The sequence below is a fragment of the Trematosphaeria pertusa genome (genome assembly GCF_010094035.1).
Source record: "Trematosphaeria pertusa strain CBS 122368 unplaced genomic scaffold BU26scaffold_1, whole genome shotgun sequence".
Taxonomy (NCBI): Eukaryota; Fungi; Ascomycota; class Dothideomycetes; order Pleosporales; family Trematosphaeriaceae; genus Trematosphaeria; species Trematosphaeria pertusa.
The window spans coordinates 2562300-2587166 of NW_022987212.1; the positions used below are offsets into that span (position 1 = coordinate 2562300).

The 24867-nt window shown below is 54.9% G+C and overlaps 9 protein-coding genes across 9 annotated transcripts; 3 read left to right on the plus strand and 6 right to left on the minus strand.

Moving 5' to 3' along the window:
• Positions 1-921: 921 nt before the first annotated feature.
• On the minus strand, positions 922-1907 carry BU26DRAFT_391999 (uncharacterized protein; the record flags this gene model as incomplete). The annotated part of the gene is made up of 3 exons (XM_033822708.1): positions 922-1147; positions 1199-1658; positions 1718-1907. Coding segments are annotated over 3 exons (876 nt in total), but the record flags the coding sequence as incomplete, so codon positions are not given.
• A 1125-nt stretch (positions 1908-3032) lies between these two features.
• Positions 3033-5151, minus strand: BU26DRAFT_599162 (benzoate 4-monooxygenase cytochrome P450). The gene is made up of 3 exons (XM_033835076.1): positions 4862-5151; positions 4335-4807; positions 3033-4267 (listed from the first exon to the last, which is right to left on the minus strand). Exons 1-3 carry the CDS (start codon positions 5055-5057, stop codon positions 3317-3319), a joined length of 1620 nt encoding a protein of 539 aa, XP_033691488.1. The 5' UTR covers positions 5058-5151; the 3' UTR covers positions 3033-3316.
• Positions 5152-6119: 968 nt separating this feature from the next.
• Positions 6120-8587, minus strand: BU26DRAFT_599163 (uncharacterized protein). Its single transcript, XM_033835077.1, has 2 exons — positions 7887-8587; positions 6120-7826 (listed from the first exon to the last, which is right to left on the minus strand). Exons 1-2 carry the CDS (start codon positions 8131-8133, stop codon positions 6328-6330), a joined length of 1746 nt encoding a protein of 581 aa, XP_033691489.1. The 5' UTR covers positions 8134-8587; the 3' UTR covers positions 6120-6327.
• Positions 8588-9350: 763 nt separating this feature from the next.
• BU26DRAFT_23136 (amino acid transporter) lies at positions 9351-11893 on the minus strand. The gene is made up of 6 exons (XM_033820879.1): positions 11265-11893; positions 11102-11215; positions 10962-11044; positions 10187-10914; positions 9662-10128; positions 9351-9576 (listed from the first exon to the last, which is right to left on the minus strand). The coding sequence occupies exons 1-5, from the start codon at positions 11483-11485 to the stop codon at positions 9694-9696; spliced, it is 1581 nt and encodes a 526-aa protein (XP_033691490.1). The 5' UTR covers positions 11486-11893; the 3' UTR covers positions 9351-9576; positions 9662-9693.
• Positions 11894-12177: 284 nt separating this feature from the next.
• On the plus strand, positions 12178-12970 carry BU26DRAFT_557933 (uncharacterized protein; the record flags this gene model as incomplete). Its single annotated transcript, XM_033832509.1, has 3 exons — positions 12178-12326; positions 12426-12685; positions 12738-12970. 3 exons carry the CDS (start codon positions 12178-12180, stop codon positions 12968-12970), a joined length of 642 nt encoding a protein of 213 aa, XP_033691491.1.
• Positions 12971-13387: 417 nt separating this feature from the next.
• Positions 13388-14678, plus strand: BU26DRAFT_513302 (NAD(P)-binding protein). The gene is made up of 2 exons (XM_033827592.1): positions 13388-14243; positions 14295-14678. The coding sequence occupies exons 1-2, from the start codon at positions 13672-13674 to the stop codon at positions 14476-14478; spliced, it is 756 nt and encodes a 251-aa protein (XP_033691492.1). The 5' UTR covers positions 13388-13671; the 3' UTR covers positions 14479-14678.
• Positions 14679-14963: 285 nt separating this feature from the next.
• Positions 14964-16570, minus strand: BU26DRAFT_599167 (uncharacterized protein; the record flags this gene model as incomplete). The annotated part of the gene is made up of 2 exons (XM_033835078.1): positions 14964-15676; positions 15724-16570. 2 exons carry the CDS (start codon positions 16568-16570, stop codon positions 14964-14966), a joined length of 1560 nt encoding a protein of 519 aa, XP_033691493.1.
• A 953-nt stretch (positions 16571-17523) lies between these two features.
• BU26DRAFT_414649 (uncharacterized protein) lies at positions 17524-19553 on the minus strand (the record flags this gene model as incomplete). Its single annotated transcript, XM_033823081.1, has 7 exons — positions 17524-17981; positions 18030-18396; positions 18454-18781; positions 18830-19167; positions 19224-19330; positions 19384-19452; positions 19505-19553. 7 exons carry the CDS (start codon positions 19551-19553, stop codon positions 17524-17526), a joined length of 1716 nt encoding a protein of 571 aa, XP_033691494.1.
• Positions 19554-21154: 1601 nt separating this feature from the next.
• Positions 21155-24698, plus strand: BU26DRAFT_472786 (putative sodium P-type ATPase; the record flags this gene model as incomplete). The annotated part of the gene is made up of 5 exons (XM_033825446.1): positions 21155-21385; positions 21435-21700; positions 21812-21850; positions 21900-22041; positions 22098-24698. The coding sequence occupies 5 exons, from the start codon at positions 21155-21157 to the stop codon at positions 24696-24698; spliced, it is 3279 nt and encodes a 1092-aa protein (XP_033691495.1).
• Positions 24699-24867: the final 169 nt, after the last annotated feature.

Sequence of the window (24867 nt, forward strand, 5' to 3'; positions counted from 1 at the left end):
GATGTTCTACAGAAGCGCGAACACAGCGCTAGTGTCGGGCATCGATGTTCTTCAAATACCTTGGTAGAGAGGTGTCACATACTTGCGTCACACCCTCCGATCGCTCTATGGTATGCATGTAACTAGGAACGTAGCTCTCTTATTAGTAAGATTGCCTCTGCGGATGCCCCTACCTCCAAGGCGAGCTGTTATAGAACTTAGTACCTTGTTAGGCGTACCGAAGAAAGAGACTTGTGTATAGCTGGTTGAAGGCTTCTCTCGGTGGCCCTTGCGGGACAAATCTCACATAGAGAGCGATAACGGGTACTCCTTTAATGGCAACACATCGAATTCCGATCGATGCGCAGCACAGCACAGCGTTTGGGTAGTTTCCAGGGTCACTTCCAATTTGGCCAACCATGTTGAAATATTGTTTGGGTTTGCCCTTTCGAGCAAGTGCGGGCACCAAAACCCCATCATGCTTCAGCAGAACTTTCAACGTCTCTGGATGTGGGTAACATAATGAAGGGTTTTTTTTCTCATCCGGCTGCTCACTTAGAGCGGCAAATTCTCCCATGTACCTAGTTGGCCTGGATTACATAGTCTGCGAGAAACATGGTTTTTCCAAATACTCCTTGCCATGTTGTAACTCTTCTCAACCTGTAGAAGGAAAATGAGTGACCAACTTCGCATACGCTTTCATCTCACCAGTGTTTTGCAAAGAATGTGTAGATTATACACTCTCACAGCTCGTGACTGATGATGGAACTTGAAATTGCCGACCCTCTCGCACGAGGAAGCCCACGTCGTTCAACTTTGTCGTAGATGCAGACCGAAATCGAGTTCCTCGGGACGTGCGGTCCTTACCTCCAACTGAATATTGGTCGTGCGTAGTACTCCGCTCTTCTTCGTCGAACCAAAAGAATAGTTTTTGGAGGTCTTAACAGAGAGCTTCTTGAGAGTGGAGTCTACCAGTTTCGTAAAGCTGTGTTCTGGCAGGATACGTCGCTTGAGGGGCCGCAAATTTGGCATGCAGGCAGCAATGAGGTAGGTTCCGGCCTCGGCAATGACGTATGAGAAGGTAAGGATGCATTTGTACGTAGGATCCATGAAGAGTTCCTCGGCCTCAATGAACGTGATCAGTCGTAAGATCGACGTGATGATTCCTCTGCGCCGAGTTCAGCGAGGCCTTAGCGAGAAGTTTAGCAGTGAGACTTACATAGAACCAATGAGGAACGTCGCAAATAGACCAACTTTTGTTGGCAAGTTGACATGGAGCTTGTATATTGCAGGGAGTGGTAGGACCAGCATGATGAAGTCCGTAAGGATGTTGGGAATCCATATGAGCTGGTATCCCCTAATGATGTTTCCGCAATGACCTCCTGGGATCGAGTGATCCCATTGAAACGCAAATGGCTTGCAGATAGTCAGGCTGAGCAGAAATCCCACGAACCAGGTCAGAACGATCAGGGCGCCCACCGCATAGGTCACGATTCGGTAACGCAGCGAGGAGAAGATGCGCATGTATAGGCACAGGATGACCAGTTTGGATCCGGTGATGGCCGCAAAGTCTATAAATTCCACGGATTTGTCGATCTTGGTTCTCATGATGATCTTGGTTGGGTCGTCCAGAAGGACGGCTTCGACATGGCGGCCAGCGCCACCCCATTGCACGATGACTGCAAGCTGTCAGAACTGCCCAGTTGCCGCGTGTAGAACAGAGCAGAAGATCCCTTACATAATCCACATACACACAGAGCAGTGCTGAATATGTATGCGATGGGCATAACAAGCCAGCACTCCAGTCCATTGAGCATCTTATTGAGATATCTCGAGATATAGAACAAGGCTGTGAAGACGGTCTGCAACACGAGGAAAACAATAGCGACTTTGATGAGTCGATGTCCAATGTCTTCCCGGAGATACTCCTTGGGCAATTTGGCCAAGAGAGCGGGGTCGTAGGCGTTCGTATTACTCATTTCAGGTGCAGGTGATTCGGTGGCGTTTGAAACTCGTAAAACAGAGGGAGGAAAGATGACAGAGGATCTTTGAAGTCCAAGTAAACCTAACGCGCCCGTCTAATAAGAGCGTGGTGCTGAATGTACCATCTTGAACTTTGCCTGTACGTTTGGGTTTCAGCTCGGCGTACAGGAGACAAGGTCGGCCAGATGGGAGATGGAGATTCCACGACCAAGACACCCGAGCCCTCACAATGGAAGCATCTTCCGCGGACGGGCACGGCTTCGATAAAGGCTTGTGCGGTCCGGTTGCAAGGAATGTTCACACACCATGATCTACCCAGTTAGATTCCCCGTATATCGCCTACTTGCATCTGCCTTACCGCCGCTTCTACTGCTAGTGGAGAAAAGGATAGGTGGTACGAAGTGGAGAACGTGTTGGCTCAATGAACGAATCCCACTTCGTAAAGTAGCCGCCGGGGATGGCCGGCAATACGTGTTGAGTTACATAGAGCGGACAGAAGGCAAAAGACAAAAGCGCTTAGAGGCTCTTCGGGGAGTACGCGGCTCTGACTGCAACCCCTACTGGCCCAGGTGGCGAACCGACGACCGCAAGATAAATGCCAACGGCGGTAGGCTCTTCCGGGAATGCGACGGCCCGTTGCCGTCTGAAGGCTTCCCGCACTCCGTATTGATGAAAGGCTACGCCGCAATCAAAGTCCAACTCGCAGCTCAACATTTGCAGCGGACATCAAAGACTGCAGCCATTTTCTTGAAACCACGCACCAAGCTTAGGTGTAGTGCAACTCATCACAACATATAGCCATGATAAAATTGGCTGCCGAGACCATCCATACTCTGCTTGTACTACATCCAAACTCTTGGTCTCACATCGTAGCGCAGGCGCTACATTGTGATGCAAATTTGATGCATGCAGTCAAGACCAATTCGTCCTAATGAGCTTGAACTTGCATGTCTTTGAATGATCTTGGGAGCCATCAATGAGAGCTGCATAGCATATCAAATCCCTTTAATTTGAGCGATCGGACTTTGTCACTACCATGATCCTAAGGACTAGGAAAGTACTGTCGGGACAAAGTGTTGATTAGTGGGCTGGATGTGCGCGGTTCCCCTCTCTGACTTCGTCCTTCCGCAAGACCCGTGCACTTTGGGTCCAGCGCCGTGTCATTCGGAGGCGCACGAGTGGTCGATGCGGAGTTTGAAGCACCTGCACCTTCTCGCGCGATTGAAGAAGTTTGAGTGTATCTGAAGGTAGAAAGGGTTTCCGGACTTGAATCTATAGACTCGAGCTAAGATCATATGGGCCGTTTTTAGTAGAGATACATAGGCCAACATTAGATCCGACAAACCATTGCAAATCATGCTCCCTCTAGCCTCTGCCTGAACTGAAGGACGGGGCCTTCTTTCAAGCAGAGGTAAGCATCCTTCACCATGTACTCTGTTGGACTCATCTGGCCCCATCCCATGTCCGGGCGCCCTTCTCCCAGGCATGCGGCCTGGCCTGGCGCTAATCGGAAGTCAGCTCCCCAGACTGTCCTCGCGCTCACGAGCAATAGCTCTAGAGTCGCAAGATTTTGTCCCGCACAATTCATGGATCCAATAGAAAAGGGATGGAATGCCCTCTTTAACTTCTGTACATCGGCGTCCGAGTTGAGAGTGTCCGGATCAGAGGAAGGGATCCAACGCTCCGGGCGATACGTGGCAACATCGCCGAAGACGGTTTCGTTGCGACCCATGGACCAACCTGCGCAGCCGACAACTGTTCCAGCGGGATACAGGTGCCCATCAATAACAGCCCCGCCAGGGAGGACTTCGCGTGGCAATTCACTAGGAGCCGGATGAGCCATGCGGAGTGTTTCGTCGATACAAGCGCGCAAGTACTTGCATCCACTTAGCTTCGTTCCAAGGACGATCTGGTCGCTTGAGCTAAAAGTAGATCGAACTTCCTGAGCCAGTTTGGACAGCACGCGCGGGTTGTGCGCGAGGTAAAAGAACAAGGCACAGAGTGTCATGGCGGTGGTATCCGTTCCAGCTAGAACCAGTAGTCGGGTTTCGGCGAGTAGGTGGTGCCGGTTGGAGAAGGCGGGGAGGTTGGTGTCCGGGTCTGTGGCCGTGAGAAGGAAGTGGAACATATCCTCACGACCTGGGACGTTCGCGCCTGCTTTGTGGGCAGCTATCCGTTTGTCCACGTTGCTTTCGACAAATGCATTGTAATCTTTGACCTCGATCTTACGGGCACGCTCCATCAGTTTGTTGAGTCCGCGAGGTTGGAGGTAAAGGACTAAGTTGAAAAGAGGAGATTTGGAGATCCAGAAAGTGTTAGCTGGGGCTTGTCAAGTAGATGGCCCGAAAGTAGGGGCGTCAAAGGGGCGTTACCTTATGGCCTAGGGCCACCTGCTTCATTATCAGATGCGGCAGCTTCTTCAGCTTATTCTCGCCTGGCTCCTTCGTGTTGAAGTTTTCACCGAAGCACAAGTCTCCCAGAATGTCGAAGACGAGATAGTCCACCCAGGTCGCCATGTCCCGGGGTTGAGACCAGCCCTCCGTGTCCTTGCCTGGCCGATCTGGTGCGGGGCTGCTCAACAACTGGACCCATCGGTCCACATGGCGGATTATCAGCGGGCTCGCGGCTTTGAGCGATTGCTCGGTGAAAACGAGGTTTAGCAGCTTGCGCTTCTTTGCATGGAGTATGGGATCGGTCGAATTGATTGTGTGGACATCGTACTTGTTGCGCTGCCATGCCTTGTAGAAATCGCTGCGGGTGATATTGGCGCGGGCGCCGTAGATATCTGTGTAGGCGCGTGTGCTGTTGAACAGAACCAAGTTGGGGGCGGCACGAAATTTGTCGCCTATCACATTGTGGGATCAGTCAGAGGCTCGATGCACGGGAGGGAGAAGCGGACCATAGACTTGGAAATTCTGCCAAATCCAAATGTGCCGGTCCCCTTTGCAGGCATGGTAGAATGAAGGGAGCGAACTGATGCGGGCGAGGAGGGGGCCACGGATGCTGGCAAGTGGATGCAGAAGAAGATTGTACAGAGCCGTCGCGATCAGGTAGCTGGCAGCGAGGCTGACGGCGAAGGGCACAAGAAGGGCCATTTTGAAAAGCTGGGTGGTGGGGCAGTTTGGCCTGGAAGGACGATGCGTGCTTTAGATATGAGATAGACTATCCGTGGACCCGCAGGTGAGGGTATTGCCAAGGTGTGTTGGAGGTACCTGTGCCGCCCCGCAAGCGCTATTGGGGCACTACGCACGGACGCTAGCTGCCTCGGTCTAAGCGGACCACGCCACATTCACTCTGCTGCGCCTCGCTGCCCATCCTCTTGCAGTGCTTCTCCTCTGCCCCCATCCCCTAATAGCAATGGCTATGGATACCGGTACGTCTCTCGCTGAGCTTTTGAAAACCCAAGCGCCCACAATTGCAGAACTGCTGCGCGTAAGCGGTGCCCCAGGCCTCTCCCTGGGCGTCTTTCACCACGGCACCATCATCTACAGAGCACACGGGCAGACGAGACGCCGGCCTCCATGACCCACCCAACGACGAATCGATACATTGCGTCGCATCCACATTCAAGATCGTGACTGCTCCTGCGCTAGGATCCATCTCCATCGAGGTGATAGGTAAGCAGGGACATGGTAATGAGGTTTGAATATCTTCCAAACTTCCTTGGCTGGCGGAGGCTGCGCATTCCTTAGCACACCGGGCGCCAACTAGCATGCCTTCCCTCTTTTCACCGCGCCTTGTCCTGTGCGGTCGCGTCGCGCGAGCTGTTCGGATTTGCGCTCATACCAATTCCGGCAAGCACAGCTACAAGATAGGTGTCCTTGAAAATCGGCTAGTATTGTTCCCACATTACACGAGAAGGGGAGGGCTGGCGTGAAATGCGGGAGAACGCTAATCAGGTGATGAGGAGCCATGTGCCGATGAGGGCTTGGTAGCGGTACCTCCACAGCATTGGTTCAGTTCTGTTGTAGGCCATTGCGCTGGAATGTTCGAAGGGGTAGGGTAGAGGTTGTGGTGGCATTGAGGTGGATGGGAAACGAGGGGAGGACTTCGCTAAGACGTGGACGTGATGATGTCACCACTTTGGGAGGGAAGTTCACCTTTTGAAGTTCAATCACCCTTACAAAGCACTGTCCGCCGATTTTGAGGAGATGACTGTATTCGCCCTATGCTTATATGCCGAAAGTTGTACTCCTAAGCAGTCAAAGAAAACTCTCTTGACTCCGTGAAAATACAAATCCAAAGCGGGATTGAAGAGAATGCAAGAATCGAAGAGGAATATATGCAAAGTGCAAAGGTTAAAGAAATATGCAGCCAATGCAAAAACAGAAAGAAGACATTTGTTGAAGGAGAGGAAGGCGATCCTCAAGTGCAGCAAAGCCCCGACACACCATCCGAATCCGTAGCCATCCCACAAGCCTGATCCAGATTGCAGCACTGGTTCGCGACACCCGGGCAAGTCTGTGTGAATGATGCATCGCCCCCATCTGCCGCACACAACGCCGGCGCAGCAGCAGACATAGAGTTGGTCGCAGCCTGGCATCCAATATCACTCAGCGTTGCGCCGACGATGCCGCCGAACGGCGTCGAAACCGGGGCAGCAGCAGCAGTCATCGTCGCCGCAGCGTCGGTCGGCACGGTAAGACAAATGCTGAAGATCTGGGTTGAGGTCCCAATAAGGCTGATAGTGTTGTCGGCAGCGACATCCGCGATTTTGCCCGCGCCGCCGAATGCGTTGAGCTGTGCGGTCAGGTCTGCTTCGAAGTCGACACCTGCGCAGCCGTTCTCGTTGAAGGAGGCGGTGAGGTCGAGGGTTGGGGCGGCGAGAGCGAGACCAGCTGCGAGGCCCACCCCGAGCGCTTCGACGTCCAAGCCGAGGACGATATTCGGGCCGAAGTTAGCGGAGGCGGATATGCCAGCGCTGACGGAGGGACCTGTCGTGGTGAATTGGGGGGTGAAGTCTGTGGTGGAGTCCTTGCTGCTGTCGAAGAAGTCCAGCGTGGCTTTGGAGTCGTCCGGGATGGAGAGCGTCACAGAGCCGAGGGAGAGGTCGACTTCTGCGGTTACGGATTCGATTTTTGCGTCCATGTTGACCATAAGGGAGGGCCCGACGGTGGCGATGCCGGCGACGGAGAGTGGGTTCTCGATCAGCGGGATGTTGAGGAAAGTGATGGACTTGTCGAATTCAGATGTGAGCTCGGCGCTAACAACGAGATCAAGGCCAACGGTGGCTGAGATGCCAGAAGGCGTAACGGTGATGCTTCCGTCGATGGGTGGGAACTTGGTGATGTCGCCGTTGACCTCGAGGTCAATGTCAATGTTGCCAGTCGTCATGCAAGAGCCACATGTCAAGGAGACATCGAGACCGTCGGCGATGTTCTGCGTGAAGATGTTGGTGCCGCTGAAGTCGTGACCGGCTGGAATGGTCACAGTGGCGCGCTTCTCCAGCGTGATCCCCCGCGCAGCATTATCCTGCGGGACGCCCGTAGTCGAGAGCCTAAACTTCATGAAAGGGAACGCTTCAATGAAGTCCACGGGCTTCGCGTCCATGCTCATGCTGAGGCTTGCGGAATCCGTCTCGCACTTGTACACCTTATACACCTGACGATGACCGCCGCAAGCGGCCGAGTTCGTAACCATGGCGATGTACCGCTCGTCGTCTTGGTTGACCCAGTCCCAGTTGGTCTTCGCGGCATCGTATGACTGTTCGTCTTTCCATTTCAAGCTGATGCCGTGGTCCGAGCATTGCAGGTCGTCGATATGGCTCATCAATCGCTCGAGCGGTACCGTGCGTCCGCTCCAGGGTTGCGTGCCATTCGAGCTCTGGAAATTGCACTCGGCCTTCGCGAGGGGCGTTGAAGAGCCTGCTCATGAAGTTAGGATTTAGCACGCTCGAGGTGGGGGAGGAGTAAAGGGCTACATACCGTTCATGTTCCAATACCAGGTTTCGCTCGTCTGCAACTTGTAGTCGCCATCATCATCCCCGTTGCTGCGCTTCCTCAAACGAGATGGGAAGGGTATGGGGTTGAGTTCGTTGACGGACCGTGCAATCGATGCCTTGGGAGCCACCTTCCCGGTCTCTCGAAGCCGCAGTGGCGTTACTGCTGCTGCGGAAGCTTCCCCAAGCCAAAGAGCAGAAAGGATTGCTCCAGAAAAGAGTTGGAAAAACATTCTGAGAAATAGAAAAATTTGCAAGACAGACTCCGAAATTGCCCAATGCAAATGCAAGATGCAAAAAGGGAATCGACAAAGGAGATAAGAACCCGAAAAAAAAAAGAAATCGGAAATGAAGAGGAGATTATCGACCTGGTCGATGCTGTTTGATGATGGAGGAAAGCTACATGGCTCATCACTGAGTTATATACTTGTCTTCTCCCTCCACCAAGCCAAAGGCCTCGTCTACTTTCTTCGCATCTCTTTCAAAATCTAATTCTGTCGCTACCAAAGATAGCCATCACAGCACCTCACCTCATGTACGCGTTAACAGGACCCTGACGCTGCTGCATATGTTCAGTTTGTCTTGCTTGCTTGGAAATTACGCAGGTACGAGAACATGTGCAGACTCACTAGTAAGGTAGTACAGCCTCGGGGAGAAAGCTCGCAATAGAAAAGGCTTCGAGACAACATGTCGTGTGTAGATGTTGCGATTACGTTCCTTCAATCACTCTTTTCCCGAAACAAGCATCCAACATAAGCGGCGACTTTCCTTGGGTAAGCGTCTTGTCTAATTTGCCCGTGAGCTTACCTCGACTAAGAGGTCTCGCCGTGGATGCTTGTGTGCTGCGCCACCTCCGCATCCTTCGGAGAATAGGATGGTCATCTGAGGAATCTTGACGAACTGACGCGTATAGAGGACTTTCCACGCTTTGGACAGTGCTGCTAGGTGGGTCGTTTGGCCGCGCGCGAAATTCCGTTACCTGCACGTAGTGAATAAGGCAAGGGCGTAATTGCGTTGACCTCCTTTGGAAATCTCGCGAGACAGAGTTAGTGAATCCAGCTTGGGTGTCGTGCCGTCGGTTCCCTGCGCGAGCACCTCGCAATGCGCATAGGTGTTCTGGATCTGTACTACCTCTTCTTCTAAGTTTGGCAGCAGTTCGGATCCTTCTACTTATTTCCGCCTCCAAGCATGTTGTCTCAACTGTACACCCACGGAGGCAAAGGGGAAGGCGAAGCAATGCGAAGCCACATGGGCAGTTGGGCAGCCACGGGATTCGCACACTGGAATTGACGAGACCGGATAGAACGACTTCTCGGGTCGCAATTCCGAGCAGCCGATTGTTAGGCACGGCTCCTAAGATGAACTTCGAACTGCGACGCGAAGTCACGCACTGCAATCTCGCTAGCGCTTCTGTCAATGATGTCAGTAGCAATTACGATGGCATGCGCATCCGCTCGGTTTTGCGGTCTCCGTTCATTGTTGCTTTGACTCTCCGGGCCTAGTAGTTGAGAGGGTGCCGCCCTAGGCGCATCAGCCCAGGTAACCACATGGCGAAGGTCCGCTGCTATTTTCGACCACCTCTACAATGGCAAACGCCAGTTCATTATGAAGCTAGTGTTTCAGGGCAGACTCGTCTTTTTCGATACTGCGATTGGCTAATAATACGGTCCGGCCCCCTATTACGTGTCGTCAGCGTCCAATCTCCATCTCGTATCTCTACTGCTTACTGCCGTCCCCACTACAGAGAAAATAAACACTTACACCGAGTACGGTCTGATATCGCCCTCCCATGATCAAACGGACTTGCGCACATATGCCACTGGGCCTTTGTACACGTGCCTGCCTTTGAAGTAATAATAGACCCACGAGAACAGGACGGTTACACCAAACATCAAGATGCTCCAATTCATGCCGGCCGGCGTGGGCTTCGGCCCCATTGGGAAGAAGGAAAATATGAAGACGAATATAAGGAAGATAATAGAGAGGATGTTGAGAGGAAGCCCGGCGCGGCCGAGGCTGAACTTGGAAGGTAGGAGTGGCTCGCCCCGGATGCGTTTGAGCGCAATGCAGGATATAGAGACAATGTACGATGCGAGGATGGCGGCGGTAGAGAGGGAAGCGATGTTCAAGAGGGCGACCGAGGAGCCGAGGTTGATGAGGGAGAGGAGGCAGGACACTGCGAAGGACAAACAGATGGCGTTGATTGGGACATCCCATTTTGGAGGGACCTGCGTCGGGTCAGTATGAATGAAGATGGAGCATACTAAGAGCTAGAGGGTCACTGACGTATGCAAAAGTTTGGCTGAAGGGAATGCCCTGGTCACGCGCGAAGGCGAACAGCTGCCGAGACGAGGTGGCGGTGATGGACAGGTTGCAGAAGATAGCCATGGTGATCACTAAAGCGCCCATGATGGAAGCGCCAGCTACAGATCCGGTCGCGTTGTAGAAGACGTAGAGGTAGGCTTGCTTGGTTGGCGAGGCAAGAGCGTCGTCGAGGCTACCTAGGACAGAGCAGAAGGTAACAAGCATGACGAAGCCCATGGAGCCGTTGATGACGGTGGTCCAGATCATGCTTCTCGGGAGCGTCTTGGATGCATCGCGCAGCTCTTCCGACATGTGCACAGCGGCGTCGGCTCCAAGGAGAGGCAACACTACGGCGACCAGACCCGAGAGCGTAGCGAGCCCTAAGTTATTCCAGCCGCCGTAGTCGTTGAAAGTGGTGAAGGTCTCTTCTGCATTGCCGACGGGCCCGGTAACCCAGAGGATGACTAGGACGGTGAAGAAGCCCAAGACATGGATGAACAAGACGATGGCCTCGATCAAAGGGAGCTTCTTGACGAGGAAGGTGTTGAAGACGACGTTGAAGGCGGATACGGCGAAGACCAGGAGCGTGCCGTGCCAAGGTTCAAAGGCGTAGTCGGGTTTGTTTAGTGCTATCAAGCCCTGAATCTGGGTTCCGGCGAGGAAAGCCGTGTTCGCTGCGCCGGTCTGCCAGCCCAGGACGCATAGCCAGCCTTCCCGTTGTCAGTTTAAGACGACAGGAGCGGCGCCGGAGACGTACCGATCATGTAGCTGAGGAATTGCTGGCTCTGTGGGGAGGCAAACTCGCTCACCCAATGATACTGGCCGCCGGACGTGGGTGCCCTGGCATGGTAAGTATCTGTATACGAAGCGTCCTTCTAAAGCCAGGCGCATACTTACATAGAGCCCATTTCGGCCATGGAGGTATTGACACAGATAAAACCGATCCAGCAGATAAGATACATCCAAATCAGGCCGGCGGTGCCTCCGTCGATCAATCCAATGGTCGAAGTGCTACTGTCAGTCAATTACTGTGTTCTCTCCCTGATGAAGAGGTACTTGCCCAAGCATGGTCTCCCAGCTGGCCATGAGAATCATGGAGAAGCCGAAGATGGACACGAAGCGAAAGTTGCGTCTCAACTCCTGCACCTTTCCCATCCTCCACATGGCATGCCTGTCGGCGCCCGTGCCCTGCTTTTCGGAGACTTCTGATACTTCATCGGGGAGTACTTCAGCGTCGTATAGCCGGCCTGCCACGATGGGCTCTTTTGCTGCGTCGGCCATGGGTGGAGGACTGTATTCTGCAGCGGGGACAGGGCGGAAATGCACGAGCAAGGAGGGCAATCAGGGACGATCAGGGACGATCAGAGAGCTGGAAGGGGTTGAGGGAGCGGGTAAAGCATGGTGGGGTTTATACCATGGGGCCGTCTCAGCGATACGATACTTTTGCCGCGAACTGGACGCCCTGCATCGGGCGTAATTGTCGTGCTACCGTCCGGTGGTTCTCAATGGGAGACTCAGGCACGCACAGGACGGGAGAGCGCGGGTTGTGGGCATGGCGCATACGAGACCTGTCGAAGGCAGCAAGCGCAGACGAGCGTGCAGGCGGTGCGATAGCGGTCGACGACGTCGTTGGCCGGCGATGCATGGTGGCGTGCGGTGGGCATTCGTTCCCGAGATCAGTGTCGGGGCGGGAGCGGGCGACACGGCTCGTTGCTGGGCGGCGCGGGATGAGAGGGAGAAATGCGATGAGACTGGACTCGAGCAGTGACACTGTGAGCCCTGGAGGGTCCGGGTCGGCGTTGCGGTTTGTTGTGCTGTGTATCTTCCGCAGATGGCAGTCGCCGTCGACGAAGCGGCAGGCACGGGCAGGCACGCTGATTCGTCCGGCGCGACTTCGGACCGAGCGACGCGCTCCTCCAGCGCGCGTCGCCTCGGTCTCCATCAGCTGTTTATCTAGACTACCGTCGGCTGTCATGAAGCGTGTTCTGGCATTATTGCGCGTCGTTCTGTTTCTCCAGCTCCAGCTCGCGGCTGCGGCGCCTGACGCGCAAATCACAGCGCGCGCAGCGCTCCACGCCAGGCAGGACCCACCCCAGCGTCAGCACCGACGGCCAATCCTCTTGTGAGTCCCACAATTCCCCAGACCTCCACTTCTCCAGTTCCCACGGCGTGCACACGCCATCACATGCTCACCCGGCCGCCCAGTCTCTGATCTGCGAAGCTGCGACTTCCCCGCAACCCTCACTCGCAGCGCTTCGTTCGCCCAGTGCTGCGCGCCCTCCAGCGCCTGTGACTTCTTCTCCACCTGCTCCGCCGGCACCCTCTTCGCCGAGTCCACGTCCGTCTTCTGCGACCAGGGATACTGCAATACGGGCGTCATCGTCTCGACGACGGGCGCGAAGAGCGGCGAGTCGTTCCTGGGCTGTTGGCCCACGAGCCTGGGGACCGCCGCCTTCAGCGTGGTGCATGATATAGGCAGTGGTAAGCGTCTACCTTGATGGGGGACACGTAGACGCCGCTGACGCGCTTCTAGCACCAATTGCTACTCCTACAGGACAAGCATCCTCTCAAGCTAGCTCGGGCAACGGCAGCAGCAGCGGCACCGCAGAAGCCTCCGATGCAGGAAGCGCAACTGAGTCGCCCGCATCAACGGGCACTTCCACCGCCGAGTCTGCCGCCAACTCCACGGGCGCAGCAGCGATACCTGGCGCTCAGCCCTTGACCGGAATTGTAGGCTTAGTCGCTGGTCTTCTCGCCTTGCTGTAATGTATATAGGGTTGCAATGAATAGTCCGAGAGTTCCTCGCCTTACCAACAGCTTGCACAACGAGCCAAGTTCAGCTTTTGCTTCCAAACGCACGAAATGGAAGTCGTAGTCGATTGAACGAAGCTCGTACACTGACGCCTTGGACTGGGGATATACTATGGTACCTGATTAGACCCGAGTTCCTGAGACCGACTATCCCTCCGCAGTACCACCTCGCGCACCTAACCATGCAAGAAAGATGCAATCAGAACTCTAGAAAATGCCTAGAAGCCTAGCACATATTCTCCTCACGGCAATAATGCCGAAGACAACCGCCAGTGTCGTGATATGTTGGTACACAAAATGATCCATCTCGCCTGCGCCGCTCGACCAATCACGCTTTTTGCGGTCGTGTTACCTCGTATCCCCACCATGTGTGCACGTCCAGAGTCCCGACTGGCGCCTTTGTGCAACATCACGTCTTTGTTTGCCGTATCCTCGCCGTCTTCGCTCAGAGAGACTGCGAGCCGAGAACCGTGTCATACCACTTCCTGACCTGAGGAGATGGCATTGTCGGCCACATGCGATCGGAAGATGCTGCTGGAAAATTACTTTATGAGCGCGCAGAAGAAGGAGAGGCGCGGTGCAATTGCTTTTCCTCCTCCTACAATCAAACCAACTGAATTACTCTTCTCCGGATAATATAGAAGTTGAACAAAGCCATGACTACACTCGCGCTCCAACCCTTCGCCACCAAAGCCATCCTCGTCACCGGCGCCGCCCAAGGCATCGGCCTCGCCATAGCGCGCTACCTCGCCCGACGCGGCGCCAACCTTGCGCTCGCCGACCGCAAGAAAGCCGAACTCGAAAGCGCGTCGGCGGCCATCGCGAAGGAGAATCCAGACGTCAAGATCATGTCTCGCGCCGTCGACGTCTCCAACACGCACGAAGTGAACGCCTTCGTTGCCGACACGGTGCGCACATTCGGCAAGCTGAACGGAGCCGTGAACAATGCGGGAATCCTCGGGAAATGGGGAAATATTGAGGATATCAAGGATGAGGACTGGCAGCGCGTGCAACAAATCAACCTAGGCGGTGTAATGAGGTGTCTGAGAGCGGAACTGGGCGTCATCGAAGAGGGGGGAAGTATCGTGAATATGTCGAGCGTGGCGGGTCTGATCGGCTTCCCTGGCCTGTCGCCATATGTCTGCTCGAAGCACGCTGTCATCGGGCTGACCAAGTGCGCGGCGAAGGAAGCCGGCGCGAGGAATGTGAGGGTCAATGCAGTGTGCCCGTACGTTTATGCTAATAGTGAGGCTATGGCGCGAGACTTACATTTGAATAGTGGCCCGATCGTGACTCCTATGTTGGACGAGGTCTACCATGGCACGACGCTACCTACGCCTCCGATCGCGAGGGACGGCCAGCCTGAAGAGATTGCTTCTGTTGTGGGATACTTGCTTGGCGATGAGAGCAAGTACACGTCGGGTGTCTGCATTCCGGTTGATGGGGCTGGCTATGCGTGCTGAAAGATGATTACCTAAAGCGCTGGCGGCCCTTTTACGCTGTCGATTACACGTCCTGTATACATTCTTCCAGCGTTCCCGTTGGCTGTTCTTTTTAGGTTGCGAAGGAGTAAGATATGGGAGGCGAACTGAACTCTTTTCTTTAGGAGCGATATACCATGATACAATGCGATAATATGCCTTCTACCTGCTGTTCCCTATTCCAAAATTTTAAGAGGCATTATTCCACGATGCCAACACGCGTTGACTTGACCCCGAGATATCCTGACCACATGATCGAGTAGATTCTCCATGAAGAGTGGCTCGAGTGGCAGACTCAAATCCTTCGACTGCACCGGTGCTCAATAGGTAAGCACATTAGACTGCTGATAAGCAGCTTGTCGATGGAACCAGGGTGCCTCCCGTGAAGCTCGTCGCGCAGGGTTTGCGGTAGTCGAGGAAAGCATTCACTTTCCACTTTGCTATCCATTCCCTCATTCCCACTGTCGTCATTTGAACCAGTGCGTCAGTAAGCTCTCTTTGCAAGTAGCACACCTGACTTCTCTAAAGCCGGCGCTGGAAAGCCTGGACCAGATTTCTTTAATTAATTGTTTCACGTTCTTGCCGTTTGGCGTCGTGCTGTGGTCAATGTCGCTCAGGCTTTTTCCATCCATAGCGTCCGGGCAAAGACTCTGGAGTGCTCGTGTAAGTCTTGCCCTGCGGTCATCCGTGAGGGAATTCGGAGTAAGCGTATCAGCGGTCTTCTTCCTTGCCCCCCTCTTGCGTGCTCTGGACGTAGTTGATGCGCGTGAGGATGCTTTGCGCTTTGCTCCGCCACCTGCGTTGCCACAACCGAGCCCAAAGTTCAGAGCCATACTCTGGACAAGATTCGAAAGGCATTCGCTCGTCTCAACTTCGTTCGCGCATATAGCCTGCACCGCATACCGGGCCGCAACATCCAGCCCCTTATCTGTATTCCACACCTTCCCGAGAACAAAGCCGCTCTCGAGTGCGTACGTGGTATGGATCCAGCCCTCAGGGATGAAGACGGCAGTTCCAGGCTCCGTAACGCAGTAACAGCCATCGGTGAGTTTGCCGAGAAGCAGAGTGATGCGATTGTCGAGGTGTTGGGTGTCGAAGTAGTGCGTGAGGTTCTGGGGGGTTGGTGGAAACCAGAGCCAAAGTTTAGGGTTGGTAACCGCGCTCAGGCCTGTGCCGGTATCTGGCACGATGTTAGCGTTGGATTAGAGCGAGAATTGGTGAACGAACCCACGTGCAGGTCAACCCATACGTCCTTGAGCGCTGCATTGAACGATATCAATGACGAGGCCCGCGGGCCACCCCAACGACATGGACGCAGAGCCTGCAGCTCCACCGGATCTCTCCACCCCAGATTCCGCGGCCGATCGATAGCAATATTCGACCACAGAAGCTTGACCGGCTCCTTTTCCAAAAAGCTCTTCGCAAACAGCCCATTGACTTCCTTGGCATTCTCTTCGTCCAAGTAAATCTGGACAGGCTTCCCGTCATCTGTCTGCATCCAGCGCTCCCCGCACTTTACGCCGGGAAGCTTTGACTCCCTCAGTATATTAAGGATGTACTCCCTGCTCTTCGTGGCGTTGAAAATTGCGCTCCTCCATATCACAGGCCGGTCTTGGTCAATCTGAGCTCGTAATCCAATGACGTTGTCGAGCTCGGGCAGCTCGTAGTCTTTTAGCCACTTTAGGAACGGGCCAAATGGAGGCTGTAGACGGTGGTCCAAGAGCTCTTCTGGGATGCGCCACAGGCTCGAATCATGGCTTGCCGGTCGCTGCTGCTTCACCGCTTTTTCTTCGACCACGACGATTCTCTTCTTCTGCAGATCCAGATGTACGGGAGTTGAGTCTTCCGAAGCGCCGTCCGGGGAGGTTAAGGTTGGAGGATGAGGGATTGGCGCGTGCACCTGCGCCTGCTCCGAAGAGAGTGGGAAGGGCGTCGATAAGGCATGATTGTTGAGCCGAAGAGCAGGGAGGATGCTAGCGATAGTCCCAGGATCGGGTGCGATGCTGTTTGCTATTGCCGATAGAGAAGCTGGTGGGCAAAGTGTAGGCTCGGGTTTGTCGGTCTCAGGCTGCATGGCGGGGCTGCCTGACGACGCGCGATTTAATGCGAGACGTGTGGGCTAGCGCGATTCGCGACGGCGCCCGAATTACTCCACGCCGTCACCGTGTCGAGAGTAACGCGGAGAATAGCGAAGGATGGCCAAGAGTGGTTGCCTCTATGGGGCGAGAAGAGCCGCGAAGGAAGCTTGTCGAAGGCGAGGCTGGGAAGCAAACAAGCCGCGGGAGGCTAGTCCCGGAAAGGGCGTGCTCACGTGACTGGTACTGGATTTTGGAAATGGCATGCCCGCACAGATGCAGGGCTCTACGATGAAGACAAACAGTCCGAGGAAAAACTTGTTTGCAGGATAAAGTCAGCCAAACGGAAATTGTCACTCTACATGAGAGAAATTTAGCGCATTGGTCTTGGAGGCTTGGTGGCCAAGCAAGTCCAAGCATGTTGCGTGAAGCGGTCCGCAGTTGAGAGGGGCCCTGTTGCGTGTCGTATGGGGTGACGGAGGCATGCACCGGGCTGGGGAGGGAAGGCACCCAGACTTTCCAATACCCTACACGACACCAGTCCCGATGGGCTCCACCCAGCGAGGGCATGGATGGATGTTGTACACTGATGCGTTCCCTATATGTACATGGCCGTTCTACATCCAAAAAATTCTACACGTCTATGTGTAACGAGCGACTTGTGCTTTGCAGCAAACGGACATGGCGGAAATGACTGTGTAGATACTTCTCGAGCGATGCGACAGGAACAAGAGATAATGATTGACAGAGAGTTCCCCCTTCTCCCGGCTCCTTCCTTCCTCAACCCCAAAACATGCCACCCTCCCGTTTGTTTCGTTCTCCTCTTCTGACCCACTAGAATACAATATACCAACGCACGGGGATGCGAGACGTTGACATGGCTCACCCACGCGTGTACCCACGAGCCTTGGCTCCCCCAGCTCCCTGACCGCTCTCGGCCACGAAGCCCATCTCATTGTCGTGGCGTATTATCGATCGCACCACCATATCGCTGTATATACTCCAGCTTGTCCAAATACCCGGGCTCCGCCGCGTTCATCTTCAGATCCGCAGCGCTATCATTCGACCAACGCTGTAGCTCCACGCCGGACACGGGTCGTGAGAAGCGGTTGTGCACGATAACCGAGCGGCGCTTCGGGTTGACGTACGAATTCGGCGGGAGGACTTCGCGGTCGGAGAGAACACGGACTTCTGCGGGGTCCATTTCGACAATTGGCTCCACGCCCTTCCAGCGGTAGAATGCGTCGAGGGCGGGGATTGACAGGCCATGGAAGACGATGGAGAAGAAGACGAGCCAGTAGACGACGGGAACCATGGCACGAGTCAAGTTGTCTTCCTCTTCGGTCATGGCTTCGCCGGGCTTGGGGAAAAGGTGGCGAGTGTGCTCGACGTAGAAGACTGCTCCGATTCCTAGGCAAAGTGTAAGAGGAGTCGGACGAGACGGGGTACTGTACTTACCAATTGGGCCGAAGTATCCCATGAAGAGCGCTTCCTTCCAGTCTTTGACGCAACTTGGCATGAGTTTGTAAGTCATGAAGATGGCTGGAATGCGTCGGAATATCAGGATGAGGAAACCAAGGATGAAGAGCCTGCCAACAGTGATGCCGGTAACGTCAGGCATCTGGAATTGCTCCCAGGGGAAGATGGTGCCGATGTACATGAAGCCGCCGAAGTTGAGGATTACGTCGAAACAGCTGTTTACCTCGTCGTGTCGCTTCTCAGCCTCCTCGAGATAGACGCCATCCCAATTCAGTGCGTTACCGGCGACGAAGCAGGCGAGGAGGTCGTCAGTGCCGAGCAGACCGCAGACACCGATGGTGAAAAGCTATTTTGAGTGATTAGTGGCCTGTCTCTGCCATGATGTTGTATGAGCAGAACTTACGCCAATGGCCATGGGCCAAAGCAGGAAGGACTCCGAGTCGATCCACCGCCTCCTCAGGGCATACCTGATCACGTACATGCTGCCATATCCGATGACAACGCCGATGGCAACGGACATGATAATGATGTACAGCCAACCCTCGACGATCCATTGTTCCATGGCCTTCGGCACGCCTCCACCGAGACGTCCAATCTCTTCTTCGCTGCGTTTCAGAAGGTGAGCGGCAGTCTCGACTGCACCCTCCGAGGCTTGGGAGACTGCTTCGGACACTCCTTCCTTGAACTTGACGCCGGCCAAGTCAGCGTGTCGGATCAGAAAGGTGGCCAACCTGAGCCGTGTTAGCTGCCACTGTAAACATACACCCGAAAAGACTCACAGAAGGAAGGGGAACCCGAATCCATCGTTGGCCCCGGCTTCAGAGGAGATGATTTCTCGCAACGCTCGCGGGACGAACTTATCGGAGAAAGGGCCCTTGGCAACTGCCTGCGACAATATCGGATCGGTGCAGGTAACGCAGGAGCCGATGACCAGCGCCGCAAGGAAAGAAAGCTTCGGGATGGTGATCAGGATACACAAGCTGGTGAAAATCCACATAATAGTCATGACCGGCAGCAGACATATGGCCATCTCCTTCCAGTTTGTCTGCTGGTACTTCGCAGGAAGCTGAAATCCGGCGATGACTAGCTGGACGCCGATCACGATGCGGCAGAGACCCTGATTCAATGTTAAAATACGGCTCTTACGCGAAGCGGTATCATTGGGACCCATACCAGGGTTATGGCCTCCTGTTGGCCCTCAGTGGCGAATCCCCATCGCTCTGCGTCCAGGAATCTCGATGCCACGGGACCTAATATTATGCCGATCATGACGGCCGGCACTACGACCGCGGTCAGGAAACTGAGGAGGAATACTCTGGGAATGCGAACTTACGAGCCTCTCCCAAGTACCAGACTTGCTTGATCTTCACCGACAGGAAGCCATACCCAACAATGAAAGCGCCTGCGAAAGCTGGGTGAGTATATCGTTACGCGCGTGCAAAGGAAGTACGCACCTAGGACGGCGATGACAATGTTGAGCTCGCTAAGGTCGAGAACGGGCATGATGGCTGATCCCCCTGGCGGTGTTAAATCCCAATAGCTCCAGAAACGCAATTGTTGGAGTCAGGTCGGAGACAATGAGCGTGAAAGAAGGGAAGAAGCGAATTCCAGAATATACAAGAGAATAGAGGGGAACGGAAGGAAGGGGGGAAATGCCGCAACGCGTGAGTATCAGGGCCAGCCCAATTTACAACCTCATCATCACCAATAGTCCGATAATCAAAGAGAGCGGAGCGTGGGGATTGGCGACTATGGGATTGCGTCGGAGGGCGAAGGGAAGTAAGGGAAGGAGGGAAGTGCCAGACTTGGTTCGGCCTCCCACATTTAGATCGTCGGTATTTTAATCCACGCAAGCGCTCAGGGACCAAGAGATCTGCGTCCGCGACTCCGAACGTCGCTGAAACATTGTTCGAAGTCTGCTCCTGGTGTCAGCCACCCGTTTTCCAATGAAGCTTGCGAGTTCTCCGCTGAGCGCTGATGTTTTGCAGTCCGGCTGGGCGTGTCCGCCGCGGCTTACAGTGACAAGCCTGAGCCTGAAACGAGAGTATTGGGGGATATAGCCAAAGTGAGCGGTGGCTTCTTGGGTCCGGACATTTCGCGTGGGAAGTGCTGTCTCGATGCTCCCTTGGCAGAGCGATAGGCCATGCAACGGGCGCTTCAGGGAAACAATATCGATCGGCGGGGGCATGCTGTTTTTGGAGCCCGACAAGCCTTGACGTGTCGGCCTGCGAGTAAGGGCATGTATCACGGTTAGTCAACCCGTGGGGCCTGGCGCCCGCCGGACAGAGGAAGAGTGGACGCTTGTGCGCAGTCTGTTGGCCTTATCATATACCCATCGCGCAGCAGCGCGATCACTCGGAACGGTCCCTCGATGGCCGTGGATGGTCGATATGGCTTCGGGGCTTGAAGGGCCACAAGGGGCGGTCCAAGAACATCCTGAGCAATCAGCGGTAGTCGCCAACACCTATCCAGGCCGAGATATCCGGAACGCTTGGCAGCGTTCTCGGCGTCACGCTTTCCTCCATTCAGGCGGCGGAGCCAAGTCCTGGCGCCGCTCCGTATCACCCACCAATCGCTAGATGCAGCACGCCAAGGTGTGTATTCTTAGTCACCCCACCCTGGACCCTAGTGCGAATCAACCAAGAGCGGGATGTCTGTGGGACTGCCCAGAGGCAGCCAAGCACAAGGGGGTGTTTGCTGCAAGTGCTGGGGCTTCTGCTGCGGGCGCGGAGACGTAGGTTCGACAAGTTCCGTCCCACTGTGTTTGCCTAGGCATGTCATCGACCTCTCAAGTGACCGCAAAATTGCAAATCCCCGCTTTTTGGGCGCTGTGGAAGGAGAAGGAACCTGGAGAAGTCTCGTGAAGACTTGTCGGAGCTGCAGCAGCGTCAAACGCTAGAGACGCGAGATGGGAAAGATGTGCCTAGCGGTCTGGAGCGCTTGTTATCGGCGCCGGCGGAGATATGTATAAAATCCTCATGGTCTGGTGAGAAACCTCCAAAACAAAACTCCATCTCTTGTCTTCTTCTCACAATCGGAAGTGGCCCATTGAAGTGAACGTTGAGTCACGTGAGGCGGGGTCGAGTCTGCTAAACAGCACAGACATGGGTAAAGCCGACGAGAAGGGTCCGCTCCAGTATGATCTGGACGCGCCCGCTCACACGCTGCCGTTCGAAGATGTCCTCCAGAAGCTCTCCGTGAACCAAGAGTCCGGTCTGTCCGAGGCTGAGGTGAAGAATCGACGAGCTCTGTACGGGCAGAACCAGCTCGATGAAGGGCCCGGTGTCCAGCCTTTCCGCATCCTAGTCCACCAGGTTGCGAACGCGCTCACGCTCGTAAGTCGTGCATTCCCTATTATCAGAGAACCTCAGCTAACCTTGGAAGGTCTTGATCATGGCCATGGTTGCTTCTTTCGCTATCCGTTCATGGATTGAAGGTGGTGTGATAACCTTCGTCATCCTCTTGAACATCATCGTTGGCTTCTTCCAAGAATTTAGCGCCGAGAAGACTCTGAGCAGCATTCGTGCGCTGGGTTCACCTACTGCACGCGTTATCCGCAATGGGCAGTCAATTGTGGTGCCGACGGGCGAGCTCGTTCCCGGTGACATTGTCGAGTTGATCACTGGTAACACAGTGCCTGCCGATCTAAGGTGAGTATTACGCACGCTTCCCCCGATGAACGCTGTTCCTTCTGTAGCTTCACGGGTCCGACGATACCTATTCTAGCAGGCGCCGAGGAATTGCGTGCTGACCAACCGCAGGGTGATTGAGTCCGTCAACTTGGAGACCGATGAAGCTCTGTAAGTCTTGATCCTTTGCGGCGATACATTGCGAGCTAACCCACATTAGCTTGACCGGTGAGTCCTTGCCTGTGGCGAAGACGTCTCATGGCACCTACGACAAGGACATCGGCGCTGGAGACCGTCTCAACATTGCTTTCAGCTCCTCCACTGTGACCAAGGGTCGTGCGAAGGGCGTTGTGATTGCAACGGTAAGTTTGCTCCCCCAAAATCGTCCTTCAACTGCATAACTGACGTGGTTTTGAAGGGCATGCGCACTGAAATCGGCAAGATCGCAGCAGCGCTCAAGAAACAAGGTTCCAAAATCCGGCCCGTCAAACGCAAGGAGGACGGATCTGCCGGTTTCCATCGCTATGTCCAGGCCTGGGCCCTCACGGGAGGCGACGCTATCGGCCACTTCCTTGGCATCAACACTGGCACTCCACTTCAGAAGAAGCTCTCCAAGCTGGCCCTCTTGTTGTTCTTGATTGCTTGTATCTGCGCTCTCATCGTTGAAGCGGCCAACAATTTCTCCTCGAAGAACGAAGTCGTCATCTACGGCGTCGCTACTGGCCTCAGCATGATCCCCGCCAGCTTGATCGTCGTGCTTACGATTACCATGGCCGTTGGCACCAAGCACATGAGCAAGAGAAACGTCATCGTGCGAAAGCTCGACAGTCTCGAAGCTCTTGGCGCTGTGACCAATATCTGCTCGGATAAGACTGGTACTTTGACACAGGGCCGCATGGTCGCGAAAGCCGCCTGGGTTGCGGGCCGGGGCACCTTCAGCGTCGGTACTACACGGACGCCTTTCGACCCGACCGTTGGCGAGATTACGTTCCGTGAGGGACCTCCGTGCAACCAGAACTCGACCGAGACAGCCCTGGAAGCTTCGAAACTGCAATCTGGAGCCGTATCCAAGCAGTATGCCACCACTGAGCGCTACATGAACATTGCCTCCATGGCGAACGTCGCCCACGTACAGTTAGTGGACGGCAAGTGGACCGCCCGCGGAGATCCCACAGAGATTGCAATCCAGGTCTTCGCCTCTCGCTTTGGCTGGAATCGTCACGGCCTTGTAGGTGGCAACGACGACAGCGAGTCCGGTGACTGGCACTGCTTGGCTGAATATCCCTTCGACTCGGACTCGAAACGCATGTCGGTCTTGTACGGTAGGCGCACTGCGGATCGCGAGAAGTATGCTCACCGTTGGGTCTTCACTAAGGGTGCTCTTGAGCGACTGCTTCCCCTCTGTGTCGACATCCAGGACGAGAACGCCCAGGCCCGGCCGATGACCGACGCGGACAAGAAGAAGATCAACGATAGCGTCGACTATCTCGCCAATCAAGGGCTTCGAGTGCTCTGCCTGGCAAGCCGCGAATGGACGGAGCCTGAGATCGCCGACTACAGCGACGTCAAGCGCGAGGTTGTTGAGCAGAACCTCACCTTCTGCGGCCTCATCGGTCTCTACGATCCTCCACGACCTGAATCCGCCGACGCTGTTGCCGCTTGCAAGCGCGCAAGCATCGTTGTTCACATGTTGACTGGCGACCACCCGGGCACTGCCACGGCCATTGCCAAGCAGGTCGGCATCATCCCAGAGCGGTTCGAAAATCTAGCGGCCGATGTTTCGCAGTCCCTCGTCATGACGGCTATGCAATTCGACAAGCTCTCTGATGATGAAGTCGACAAGCTGCCCGTTCTTCCACGTGTCATCGCTCGTTGCACTCCCCAGACCAAGGTCCGCATGATAGAGGCTCTCCACCGCCGAGGACGCTTTGCGGCTATGACCGGAGACGGCGTCAATGATTCCCCATCGCTCGTTCGTGCCGACGTCGGTATCGCCATGGGTCAGTCAGGCAGCGACGTCGCCAAGGATGCATCCGATATCATTCTCACCGACGATAACTTCGCTTCGATCTTGAACGCCGTCGAGGAAGGCCGTCGTCTCTTCGACAACATCAAGCGCTTTATCCTTCACGTTCTGGCCGAGAACATCGCCCAGGCCACAACTCTCTTGGTCGGTCTTGCTTTCAAGGATGCGGCAGGCAACTCCGTCTTCCCCTTGGCTCCGGTCCAAATTCTTTGGGTCATCATGGCCACTAGCGGCATGCCTGACATGGGTCTCGGAATGGAAGTAGCCGTGCCCGACATCATGGACAGACCGCCGCATGACCTAAAGACAGGTGTCTTCAACGTCGAGCTCATTGTCGACATGGTCGTGTACGGCGTCTGGATGTCGATCCTCTGCCTCGCTTCATTCGTCCTGATCGTCTTCGGTTTCGGCGACGGCAACCTCGGATCGAACTGCAATAACGCCTATTCGGAGGACTGCGACCTCGTCTTCCGAGCTCGAGCTACGACATTCGTCTGCCTAACATGGTTCGCCCTGTTCTTGGCCTGGGAGATGGTCAACTTCCGTCGCTCATTCTTCCGCCAGCACCCTCGCGGCGAGAACTACCGCTGGTACCATGTCTTCTACCAATGGTGGGAGGACAGCCGCAACAACCCCTTCTTGTTCTGGGCTATCATCGCAGGCTTTGTCACCATCTTCCCGACCCTGTACATTCCCGTCATCAACCACGCTGTGTTCAAGCACCAGGGTATCAGCTGGGAATGGGCTGTTGTTGTCGTAGAAGCCATCCTCTTCTTCGCCGGTTGCGAGGCCTGGAAGTGGTCGAAGCGAATCTTCTTCCGCAGGCGCGATGCCAAACGCGGATATAGAGGCGATCTGGAGGCTGAATATGATGCCTCCGGCGACAGGATGGGTACGCCCAATTCTTCGTCTGACACTGCGACCGCCGGGAGAGACGAGATGAAGGAGATCAGCACCGTCCACGAGGGCAGCGCGACCTCGTCGCGGCAATGACAATTCGTCAGATGGCGGACGGGATCTCAAGGGAAGGAGACGGGACCATGGCTGTATAAGGCCTGGCGGTGGAGCAAGTTGAGGGTACTGTCGTATGAAGACAAACAGAGTCTGTGTACCGAAGCGGAAGAGGAGTCTGAAGGCCGAAAAGTTATTTCCGATTATGCTG

Excerpts from the sequence above, each read along its gene's own strand:
- BU26DRAFT_599162 (XM_033835076.1), bottom strand. The coding sequence starts at position 5,057 with ATGGCCCTTCTTGTGCCCTTCGCCGTCAGCCTCGCTGCCAGCTACCTG. Across the intron at positions 4,808-4,861 it reads GCAGAATTTCCAAGTCTATG|GCGACAAATTTCGTGCCGCC; the intron begins GTCCGCTTCTCC and ends ACAATGTGATAG. Across the intron at positions 4,268-4,334 it reads AGGTGGCCCTAGGCCATAAG|ATCTCCAAATCTCCTCTTTT; the intron begins GTAACGCCCCTT and ends AACACTTTCTGG.
- BU26DRAFT_599163 (XM_033835077.1), bottom strand. The coding sequence starts at position 8,133 with ATGTTTTTCCAACTCTTTTCTGGAGCAATCCTTTCTGCTCTTTGGCTT. Across the intron at positions 7,827-7,886 it reads CTGGTATTGGAACATGAACG|GCTCTTCAACGCCCCTCGCG; the intron begins GTATGTAGCCCT and ends CTTCATGAGCAG.
- BU26DRAFT_23136 (XM_033820879.1), bottom strand. The coding sequence starts at position 11,485 with ATGGCCGACGCAGCAAAAGAGCCCATCGTGGCAGGCCGGCTATACGAC. Across the intron at positions 11,045-11,101 it reads ATGGCCGAAATGGGCTCTAT|GGCACCCACGTCCGGCGGCC; the intron begins GTAAGTATGCGC and ends TTACCATGCCAG. Across the intron at positions 10,129-10,186 it reads TCAGCCAAACTTTTGCATAC|GTCCCTCCAAAATGGGATGT; the intron begins GTCAGTGACCCT and ends GACCCGACGCAG.
- BU26DRAFT_513302 (XM_033827592.1), top strand. The coding sequence starts at position 13,672 with ATGACTACACTCGCGCTCCAACCCTTCGCCACCAAAGCCATCCTCGTC. Across the intron at positions 14,244-14,294 it reads AGGGTCAATGCAGTGTGCCC|TGGCCCGATCGTGACTCCTA; the intron begins GTACGTTTATGC and ends ACATTTGAATAG.